Genomic DNA, 11,704 nt, shown 5'->3' with positions numbered 1-11,704 from the left:
TGGTTGTACTTCTTCCAAGACAGATTTGTTCATTCTTCTGGCAGTCCATGGTATATTCAATATTCTTCGCCAACACCATAATTCAAAGGTATCAATTCTTCTTCAGTCTCCTTTATTCACTGGAGGTAGTCCCATCTTATAGATAAGAATCCAATTTACTACATTAAAATAACGTGCCAAGATCATAATGTCTATGAAGTGGGAGTCAGAATTTAAACCAAAGTTTAACTTCAAAGTTCTTTCTCTTTCCACAACACATATGGCCTCTTCATAGATCTGGGTACTTAGTAAACATAACAAGCATTACCTTGTCTGCTGCAAGCATTTGACAAAACATCTCATGATATCCCCTGTGGGCAAGACTGATGTGGCTAAGGCAAAAAAAGCCAGGACATTTGTAATGCTGGAATAACTGCTTTCATTAAAGGATTTGTGTCCAGTAGGCAGTGGCTCACAGCAGTCAGTTTTAAATGCTTTTCTGCTTCCCTATTAACAACTGTGTTTCTCACTCCAGCGGATGGGCTGCAGCCCATGTATAGTCTGAAAAAGTCCCATTCTAAGATTCTGCACTCCTAAGGATTAACGCACCTCTAGTCAAGCATCAGGAGCCCTGGTGGCGCAGTGGTTAAAGCATTTGGCTGCTAACCAAAAGGTCCATGGTTCAAACTGACCAGCTGCTCCATGGGAGAAAGATGTAGCAGTCTGCTTCAGTAAAGATTTAAAGCTCTGGAAACCCTATATGGGGCAGTTCTACTCTGTCCTATAGGGTTGCTATGAGCTGGAATTGACTTGACAGCAGTCGGTTTGGTTTGGTCATGCATCACTGGACTATAGTGAGAGTTGCTGCAGAGTTCTGTACTTGGCCCTCTCTCTCCCCTTTCTTTTAACGTCTTTGTTAATAACCTGATGAGAACACTGAAGGCATTTTTATCAAATTTCTAGGTGACAAAGTTAAAATTGGTAGGTAATCCAGACAGTAGAGATCATGTCTTACTCCTCTTTGCACGTCCAGAACCCAATCCAGTGCCTGACTCAAAGGAGCACAATCAATGTTTCTTGAATTGTAGAATCAAGATTTAAAAGGACATTAACAGGTCTAACTGTTGGAGCAAATTTAGAAAGATCAAGTCAAAAAACATTAGGGATAAAAAGAAAAAAATTCGGGATAAAAAAAAACTTTAATATCACAGAATTTGAGGGATGTAATCTTTTTTTAAGAAATTAAGGCTAAGACATTTTAATTGACAGCAAGCCCAGTATTAATTGATGTGACAGCTGTCCCAAAAGCTCACAGAATCTTTTCTAACTTCATCATAAGAAAAGGATTCTCAACAGAGATGATAGCCTACACTTCCCTGTTCTGTTCAAACCACACCTGGAATCATTTCAGTGCATCAGTACAATCAGCTGCGCGCATCAAACTTAAAGGAAAGAAAAATGATTAAATGGTGTCTAGAAAAAAGAGATCAAAATGATGAAAGCTTTTAAAATAATGTTATAAGAGATTCAGTTAAAGGAACCAGAGCTGTTTACCCAAGAAAAGACAAGTGGATGTTGACAGCTATCTTCAACTATCAGAAGAGATGTCATGTGAGAACAAGGCAAGGCAGAACTAGTACTAGAAACTACAGAGAAACAGATTTTGGCTTTACATGTGGAAAAAACTTATTCGAAATTAGGCCTGTCTAAAAATGAAATGGGCCGTCTCAGGATATAGTGAGTTTTCCACTTTCTGTATCAGTTCATCTCACTCCAAGATGTTCAAACAAAAGTGGACAATCACTTGACTGGAATATTAAATAAAAGACTGAAGTAGTGAACCATAAACTACCTCAGGTTCCTGCCAGTCCTAAGATTCTCTGAAATACAAATGCTGAGAGTGTACTTTACAAAACAGTGTATTGTACAAATATGGGTAGTTTTGTTGACAAGACTATATCTTCTGATACAAGAAATACAAACAGATCTCCCTTCCATTTGGAAATTAAAAACACACAAGGTTGACTTATTAGTCAAATTTCTCTGGGGGAAAAAAAAAGATTAGGAAAAACGAGATGAACTAATATTGAAGAGAAAGAATTTAGATATAGTACTGTTTCCATACACTGGTGTGCTATTCTGTAATATAAGCCAGACACTGTGATGAGTTACATGAATATCAAAATTAGGACTGCTTGCTGTTGATTTGGAAACTCTGGTGGCATAGTGGTTAAGAGCTAAGGCCACTAACCAAGAGGTCGGCAGTTTGAATCCACCAGGTGCTTCTTAGAAACCCTATAGGGCAGTTCTACTCTGTCCTATAGGGTCGCTATGAGTTGGAATCGACTCGAAGGCCACAGGCTTGCTTTTCATACTGGTGATCTACCGTAACTTTACCCTCTCCAGGAGAATGCAGTGGCTTCTCTCAAATGTTTAAAATCCTTTAGTGTGCTTTTAGCTTCCATGATGTTTTAGAAAGTTACGATAATGAAAGCTTAATTTTTAGGTTGAAGGGCTAAATTATCATTTAAAAATTTTTTAACTAAATTATAATGGTTTTCTATCTTAAATCTGTAGCACAAAAAAAAAAAAGCTAAATGGATTGTTTACCAGTATCCAGAGACTGTGAATCAATTGTTCAATATCTAAAATCATACCTGGGTTCAAAACTAGGCTTGGACCACATAAAGCACAATGACTTGTGGCATTATCACTGCCAGCAAATTACTCAATTTAACCAAGTCTGTTTCCTCATCTGTAAAATGGGGCTAATAAAACTATCCACCTCATAGGCTGTTGTATGAAGTACTTAGTACAATAAGAACTCACTAAATGTTAGCTATAATTACTTTACCTAAATAAATTTGTAAACATCCAAATGATCATAGGTATTTATCCTACAAATTTCCTGATCCAAAACATAGGCTCTCACTAGTGACATTCAACAATGACTAAAACCCACTGCCATCGGATCGATTCTGACTCATAGTGATCCCACAGGGTATATAGGAGGCTGTAAATCTCTGCGGAAGCAGACTGCCACATCTTTTTCCCCCGAGGAGCTGCCGGTAGTTTCAAACCGCCAACCTTTCGGTCAGCAGTTGATCACTTTAACCACTGTGCCACCAGGGCTCCTTAAATTTGTAAACATCCAAATGATCACAGGTATTTATCCTACAAATTTCCTTGATCCAAAACACAAGGCTTTCACTAGTGGCATTCAACAATGACTATAAACTATTAAAATTTTATACATGCTCTTTTACAAGCATTTAATAAAAACATGCAGTTTCCTGACATATACCTTTGAGATATTATGCTTTACACAGGAGTAAAAATAGAACATGGAATCAGAATCCGAACATCTTTGTAAATTCTAGACTCAGTAGTTTAATAATAGCACCAAACATCAAATGTCACAACAATTAGGGGATCGGCTATTCTGTTAAACAGCGTCCATGTTCTTGCACACTACACAGTCACTAATTAAGATCTATTGTACATGTGGAGTAGTAACAACAGAGAACTTACACTGGGCCAGGTCCTAAGTGCTTTCGTATATATCTGTCCTGACAACTGTCCTATCAGCTAGGTACTATTATTATCCCCATTTTAACAAAGAAACTCAAGCACAGAGTGGTTAAGTAACTTGCCCAAGGTCAAACAGCTAGTTAAATGATGGAGGTGAGATATGAGCCTACACAGTCCGGCTTAAATGTCCAATAGACTTTACTACCTCTGACTAAATTGACCAAGTTGGAATACTAGGATTTTTCTTCTAACACGTGTGAACTGACTGCGGGGGGAGGGGGGGAATCAAATGCCTGCCTTCACTCCCAATTAACGATTGCATTTTAACACTTTTCTAACTGTAATGTAACTGCAAAAGAAAGCCGGCCCTATATTACAGGTAAAGGAAATAAATAGCATCAGCAACTAAGCTTTATTTTGGGAACCAATTGTTGGCAAGTATTTACATGACGTTTCCATGTGGGTCGACCCACCTCGCAGAATATGAGTGACCCACAAGTCAGATCCGCGCAGGCAGCTATGAAATTAACTGCGTAATCCACACGAGCAAGCGGTCATTTCAAAAACCCTCCAGAGACGAATCTTTGCCAATCAGAACGTTACTCGAAGACAGGACAAAATGGAACTTGCATGAACACTTAGTCATCAGGAAGAGCTTAAGTTACAAATCACCTAGTTCGCAAAATCAAATCCGCGGATAAATTCCTAATTCCGAAAGAAAGAAAAAGGGCTGACACTCGGTGACTTAAGGGTGAAGGCACCTAAGGCCCAAGCGGAAGCGCATCAAAGGGGAAAAACCAGCCCATCGGTGGGGACTCCACGACGTGCGCAATCACCACGGGGGACACTGGGGACTTTTCAGGGCCCTTCCACTCTCCTCCCAATAGCCTGTCCTCACGCCTACAAGCTGCCCTGACCCTGCGCGGCCCCAAGGCGAGTACAGGAAAGGCAATCCGAAGGCGGCAATGACAGGCCTGAGATTTGCGAGCCCAGCTCTAGGGATGCCAGGGCAGCAAAGCCCTCACAGCCCGGAAACACGGAACCGCCAAGGCGCCACGTCCAGCTCCCCGGGACCACGGGCCGCCCTCCCGGGCTCCGCACCTGCAGAGTGGTGATGTGCTTGTCGTTGAACTTGTTCTCGCAGTACCGCAACACCAGCGACGTCTTCCCCACGCAGCCTTCCCCCAGCAGCACCACCTTGAACGAGTAGGCTCGACCAGCCGCCGCCCCGCCGCCGCCAGGCGCAGCCATCCCGTCGCTTCCCCGCCGCACGAGCCCTAGAGCCGCGCCGAGCTGCCCACAACCTCGGCAGAACCTTCACAGCAGAAGCCGGCGCAGCCCACTCCGCACCGGACCTGCAGACCCCAGGCGCCGTCTCCGCTCCTTCCTCAGAGCGAGGCTGGAAGAGCTGAGGGCAAGTCTGAGAACGAAGAACCCCAGTCACTACGTTAGGAACCGGAGGAAAGGCGAAGAGCGTTCCCTCTCCGCCTCCCTCTAATGGCGTCTCCTTCCTCCTACGTCACACTTCGGGTCACGTGGCCGCCGCGGCCGAGGGCGGCTCCTGGGACCCGAGCCAAAAAAACGTGCCTTGACATGGGCGGGGCTTCTGGGGCCACTTCCGGAGGAGGGGTTCAATGTTGAATCTAGTGCCTACGAACAGTCGTCCCCACCTTCCAGCACTACCCTGCAGTGGTAAGATCCTATGGGAATAAGGAATCAGTCATTTGAGGCAAGCCCAGCTCAGGTCGAATGTTGAAATGCAGAACCACATCGTTCTCGCCCTGGGAATATTCACAAAGCTAATAACCTCTCACACCAGGGGTCACTGTAAGCCAAATCTGCCAAGATGCCCTTCGATCTCTTTGTAGGACCCCAAATCATAGTTATTGAATTTCTTTCGGTTCCCCAGACAGCCAGGTTTCCTACTCATTTTCCAGGTCTCAGCCTAAACCCGAAAGGCTTCCCTGACCACCCAATCCCATCCCCTTCCCTCCTTCCCCGCTCCCCACTTAGGTTTTTCATAACACCAGTACTTTCCCTGACTACCGGTCCCATTCCCGTCCCTCCTGCCCCCCACTAAGGTATTTCATAACACCAATACTTGCCTTACCAGCGTTTACCACACTTCATGGAAATTACTTTGCTATTTCTCCTCATTTTGTTTAGGTTTGTTAAGGGCAAGGGTTGTGTCTGACTTGCTCACCTCTGAATTCCCAGCCCCCAGGGCCAGAGACATAATAAACCAAATCAAACCAGTGGCCATCGAGTCAATTCCGACTCAAGGAGTCACCATGTGGCACATTAAAAAAAAAAAAAAAAACAGAAAATCGTTGCTGTCCATTGATTCCGACTCCTAGCGACCCTATAAGACAGAGTAGAACTGCCTCGTGGATTCGAACTGCTGACCTTTGGTTAGCAGCTGAGCTCTTAACCACTGTGCCACCAGGGCTCCATGGCACATAATACCAAAACAAACTGTTGCCATTGAGTTGATTCTGAGTCATAGCTACCCTATATAGGTCAGAATAGAACTGCCCCATAGAGTTTCCAAGGAGTGCCTGGTGGATTCGAACTGCCGACCTCTTGGTTAGTGGCCTTAGCTCTTAACCACTATGCCACCAGCGTTTTAGGCACTCTATAAATATTTGTGAATGAGTGAATAAATGATACATCTTAAACCAGGATGCCCTGGCTCACTAGTTTTTCTGTCTTCTGTGAAGCTTCACATTTTCCATAGTGACTCCACCTTGATGGAAGACTTGATTACTGCTTATATTTACTAATCTGCCTCCCATTTCTTTCATGAAATCTACTCTTTCGAGAAACCATATTGGTGTTCCTCAAACTTTACCACTAGAAAGCTGATGTCAGTTGGGCAAACATATTCTCTTTCATCAGACCACTTTTACACTTCAAACTTTAAAAAAAAAAAAAAAAAAACCAGTCTATTCTTCCATTCACAAATATTTGTGCCCGTCATACGCTAGGTACTATGCTGACAAATGGTTGGAGGTTCAAGTCCACCCAGAGGCACCTCAGAAGAAAGACCTGACTATCAGCTTCTGAAAAATCAGCCACTGAAAACCCTATGGAGCATAGCTCTACTCTGACATACATGGGATTGTTATGAGTCAGAGTCCACTAGATGGCAACTGGTTTTGGAGTCCCTGGGTGGTACAAATGGTTAACATGCTTGGCTGCTAACCGAAAGGTTGGAGACTTGAGTTCACCCAGAAGTGCCTCAGAAGAAAGGCCTGGTGATCTATTTCTGAAAAATCAGCTGTTAAAAACCCTATGGAGTCACAATAGCCAAAAGGTGGTTAACAACCTAAATACCAATCAACAAATGAATGGATAAACAATATGTGTTATATACATACAATGAGATACTATTCAGCCAGTAGGAGAAATGAAGTGTTGATACGTGCCACAATATGGATGGAGCTTGAAGCCATTATGCTGAGTGAAATAAGTCAACTACAAAAGGACAAGTATTGTATGACCTTACTTATATAAAAAGACAGAAAAGGCAAACGTATAGAGACCAAAGTTTATTAGTGGTTACCAGGGGAGAGAAGGAAGGGGAAAGGGGAGGAGGGGTTATTGCTCATGGAGTACCAATTTTCGGTTTATGGTGACAGAAAAATCGCATTGATTAAGGGTAGGGTTGCAGAGCTGATTATTGTAAATGCCGTCAATAAATTGTATACATGTAAAAAATTCAATTGGTGAAAGTTGTGTGATAGATATATTTACAACAATGACAAAAAAAAGTAGCTGCTGAAGCTCATTATGTACAATCAAACACCTCATGAGGGTTGGTTCCTTGCTTTGGAAGTTTAGGGTCATAGTTTCATGGAACATTCCAGTTAATAGGCCTAATAACGTGTTTAGCGCTTCTCTTCTACCTCCTAGGTCATTGTGTAGTGCCTGGGGTCTTAAAAGCTTGCAAGTGACCATACAAGTCACAACAATTGGTCTCTATTCACCTGGAGCAACAGAGGAAGAAGAGTCAGGAATAGGAGGAGGAAATAGAATGTGTGGCTAATTGCCTCCATAAAAAAACTGCCTCCTTTGCCATGTGACCAGAATTGGATGGTACCTGGCTACCATTACTGAATACTTTGATCAAAGATTCCATAGAAGAAAGGAGGAGTGTGCTGTCACAGTATAGAGAGAGCAATTAGGGTCACATAACAATGTATGTATAAATTTTTGTATAAGAGACTAACTTGAAATGTAAACTTTCAGGTAAACTATAACAATAAACAAACAAAAAAGAGATTCCATAGAAGAATCCTGGTCAAAAGGGAGAACATGCAGGACAAAATTTAGAATTCTCATGGACTCTAGACTTTCTGGAGCCATGAGGCTAGATGAACACCTGAAACTGTTCTGAAAACCTTAAACCAAAAATATTCCCTGAAGTCTTCTTAAAACCAAACAATAGTTTAACTTAACAAGTAAAAAATATCTGCCATGAACATGATGCTCTTTTAAGAACTATATGGGATCAAACTGACAACAGCAACTAGAAAGATAGGAACCTTAGGAGGTAGTGGGTTTGTGTTAATGAGAAAGGAACAACTCAGAAAAGGAGGATGAGAATGGTTGCACAACTTGAAAAATAGAATCAATGTCACTGAATTGTACATGTTGAAATTGTTGAATTGGTGTATGTTCTGCTATGTATATTCTCAACAACAACAAAATAAATTTTTTAATAAAAAAAAAACGAAAACCAACCCTATAGAACACAGTTCTGCTCTGATACACATAAGGTTGCTATGAGTGGGAACTAAATTGATGGCAACTGGTGATGAACAAGTCTTTGTCCCCAAAAAGCTTACATTTTAGCAGGGGAGATAGACATAGTCTATCATACAGTGAATGCTTTTACCACAATCATGATAAAGCAGTTTAGAGTAATTTGCATATTGGTACCCAACTAGTTTAGCTTGCCAGAGAAGTCTTCCTGGAGAAAGTGACCTTTAGGTAGGAGTAACCTAGGCAAGAAGAGGAGGAGAGCTTTGCAAGCAGAGAAGACAGTGTGTTCAATGACCTTGAAGTAGGGAGAACCTGTATAGTTGAGGAACTGAAAAAAAGCCTGTGTGACAAAAATACAGAGAGAGATAGAGCTCCGGATGAGACTGGTGAGGGAGCCAGGGGTCAGGCCTGAAAGACCCTTAAGCAATGAAAGGTTTTAATCAATGGGACTGACATGATCAGATTTGCATTTTTAAAAGATCACTCTGTAACTTGAAAAATGAATTGGAGAAGGATAATATTACTTAGACTTACTTACAATCAGCCATTAAAAGAGACCCCCTGTTTTTGTAAAATATTCTCCTGAATGTGGTGTCTCTGGATATATTCTCCACCTCTTGCCTCTGCGTTCTTCCTCAGGGCCTTTACGCATTCGTGAACACTTCAGAATTAGGAACAGACTTCTGAGGGGTCCAATTCCATTTCCTATTCTGAATTCTTCTCAGATTCGGATGAGGTCTACCTCTTTCTACTGCCTACGATTAATTATTCCTGTTTCAACCTACATGGCATGTATTTAATTCCTATTCTCTGGGAAAGCTCCTCAAACATGTGAAAGAAGCTGTATGATCACCTTTAAACCCTTCTTTTACAAGTCATTATAACTAATCCTTTCAATCACTGTTCAGATGATATGGATTCCAGATCATTTAACAGCTTGGCCATTTACAGTTTCAAAACCGCTTCCACATTTTAGGTATCTGTTAGAGCAGCACCCCACTCCGGGTACCAAATTCTATCTTAGTCATCTTATTCTCTCACAGTCTAGTAGGCTACAAGTCCAAATTCAAGGCAGCAGCAGCAGAGGACTGGAAGCAGCAGAGACCTTGCAGCAGCAGAGAACCAGCAGCAGCAAAACCAGGAGACCAGCGCCAGACAGTGCTGGAGCCAACCCATGGATTGAGAGAGCTGAGTGCCTGTGTGCAGGAGGCTTCCTGGCGGAGTAGGCAGCCTCCAGGCACTTATTGGTGGAGCTACAGAGCTTTGGAACACTTGCCCCAGCAAGACAGATGACGGCGTGAGGTCCCAGGGCCGAGAGGCCACAGGAAGCAGAAGCTGAAGAGACAAGGAATACAGGAAGCCAAGCTGCCTCAGTCTCAAAAGGTATGGCCAGGACCTCTGAGGTTTCAAAGGTTGGAGCCATGGCCTCTGGTATTTCTAAGGGTGGAGCTGCCACTCAGATGGACTAGGAGAATGCTGCGCCTAAAGCCAAGGGAGCAGATTTGCCGTCCCAGTGGGCCTGGAAGGCGGAGCTGAAGCCCAGGACCGAGAGGACTCCACTCAGAATCCAGAGAGTGTGGCCAATGCCTAGAGTCTGGAGGGCAGGGCTGTTGTGTAAATGGTCTCAGAGAACAGAGGATTATTTTCAAAGCCTTGAGGGCTAATATAATGTGTTCTGCTAACTTGCTTGGTGCCTATTATCCCTTCTTTTCCTCCAGTTTCTCCCATTTTTAATAGAAGTGTCTAGCTTGTGCCTGTTCTGCCATTGTACCTTTGGAAGCAGATAACTTGTAACCTAGATTTCACAGATGAAAAGGAATTTTTTGGATTTTGGACTTGTAGTTGATATAAGACTTTTGCTCTGATACGATGGGGTGAATATGTTTTACATGTGACAAGGACACGAATTTTTGGGGGTGTCATGTATTGAATTTGTCCCCAAAAAATATCTATCAACTTGGCTAGGTCATGATTCCCAGTATTGTATGATTCTCTACCATTTTATCATCTGATGTGATTTCCCTATGTGTTGTAAATGCTATCACTATGAAGTAATAAGATGGATTAGCGGCAGTTATATTGATGAGGTCTGCAAGATAAGGTAATGGCTTAAGCCAATCTCTTTTGAGATACAAAAGAGAGAAGTGAGCAGCAAGACATGGGAACCTCATACCACCAAGAAAGCAGTGCCGGGAGCAGAGTGGGTCCTTTGGACCTGAGGTTCCTGCGCTGAGATGCTCCCAGACCAAGGGAAGATTAAGAACATGGACCTTCCTCCAGAGCCAACGAAGAAAGTGTTCCCCTGGAGCTGATGCCCTGAATTGGGACTTGTAGCCTACTGGACTGTGAGAGGATAAACTTCTCTATGTTAAAGCCATCCACTTGTGGTATTTCTGTTATAACAGCACTGGATGACCAAGACAGCAGGTATAACTCTTCACAGGTGAGAAAATGAGGCTCATTATCACACAGCTCATAATGGTAACAGGATTAAAAACCACATTGGCATAATTTAAGAACCCGTGCTCTATTTCCTACCCAACACCTTAAACAAAGTCAGTGTGAAACATACCACTCTTGGCTCCACTGAATTTCTTGTGGTGCCTTTGGTATTTTAATAATTCTTGGAAAGTATGAAGTTAGAGGAATGAAGTAAGACTGAAACCAAAGATGATGATCATGAATGTCACCGAAGAGACACAAGACACCGATATATTGTGTTTCCTTTCCCACTGGTCAGACGAATAAAAGATGTCTGATTCTCAGATTATTTCATTTATTTACACTTGAGAGTGAAGATTTTCCAAACTTGATTATTTCAGTGAAACCTATGAGAGTGGGAACTCGACTTGTCTGCCTTGTTTTTCCAGGTCTCACAAGTTTTCTGCCTTCAACAGAGTGCAGTCTTACTACTTTTTTTTTTTTTTTGGTTTATTGCTATGCTTTAAGTAAAAGTTTACAATTCAAGTTAGTCTCTCCTACAGAAATTTACACATACATTGTTTTGTGGCCCTAGTTGCTCTCCCTATACTGTGGCAACACACTCTTCCTTTCCATCCTGGATTTCCCACGTCCATTCAACCAGCTCCTGACCCTCTCTGCCTTCTCATCTCACCTCTGGACAGGAGCTGCCCGTTTAGTCTCATGTATGTACTTGAGAGAAGAAGCACACTCTTCTCAAGTGTCATTTTATGTCCCATAGTCCAGTCTAATCTTTGAAGAGTTGGCCTCGGGAATGGTTTTAGTTTTGGGCTAACAGAGAGTCCGGGGCCATGTCTTCCAGGGTCCCTCCAGTCTCAATCAAACCATTAAGTCTAGTCTTTTTACTAGAATTTGAGTTCTGCACCCCATTTTTCTCCTGCTCGGTCAGGGACTCTATGTTGTGTTCCCTGTCAGGGCAGTCGTTGTGGTAGCCAGGTACCATCTA

The 11,704-nt window shown here is 42.6% G+C and overlaps 1 protein-coding gene across 2 annotated transcripts in view; it reads right to left on the bottom strand.

Moving 5' to 3' along the window:
* Nucleotides 1–5,014, bottom strand: part of RAB21 (RAB21, member RAS oncogene family) — a 30,140-nt gene extending 25,126 nt beyond the window's left edge. Inside the window, exon 1 of one of the 2 annotated variants that reach the window (XM_023740839.1) lies at nt 4,612–5,014. In XM_023740839.1, coding sequence (XP_023596607.1) covers nt 4,612–4,761 — 150 coding nt within the window. In that variant the 5' untranslated portion in view covers nt 4,762–5,014. The remainder of the gene's footprint in view (nt 1–4,611) is intronic. The other variant, XM_004386452.2, reaches the window with a different exon arrangement.
* Nucleotides 5,015–11,704: the final 6,690 nt, after the last annotated feature.

Source organism: Trichechus manatus, unplaced genomic scaffold (assembly GCF_000243295.1).
Source record: "Trichechus manatus latirostris isolate Lorelei unplaced genomic scaffold, TriManLat1.0 scaffold00164, whole genome shotgun sequence".
Taxonomy (NCBI): domain Eukaryota; kingdom Metazoa; phylum Chordata; class Mammalia; order Sirenia; family Trichechidae; genus Trichechus; species Trichechus manatus.
The sequence above is the reverse complement of the archived record's forward strand: the minus strand, read 5'-3'. Positions and strand labels throughout refer to the sequence as shown.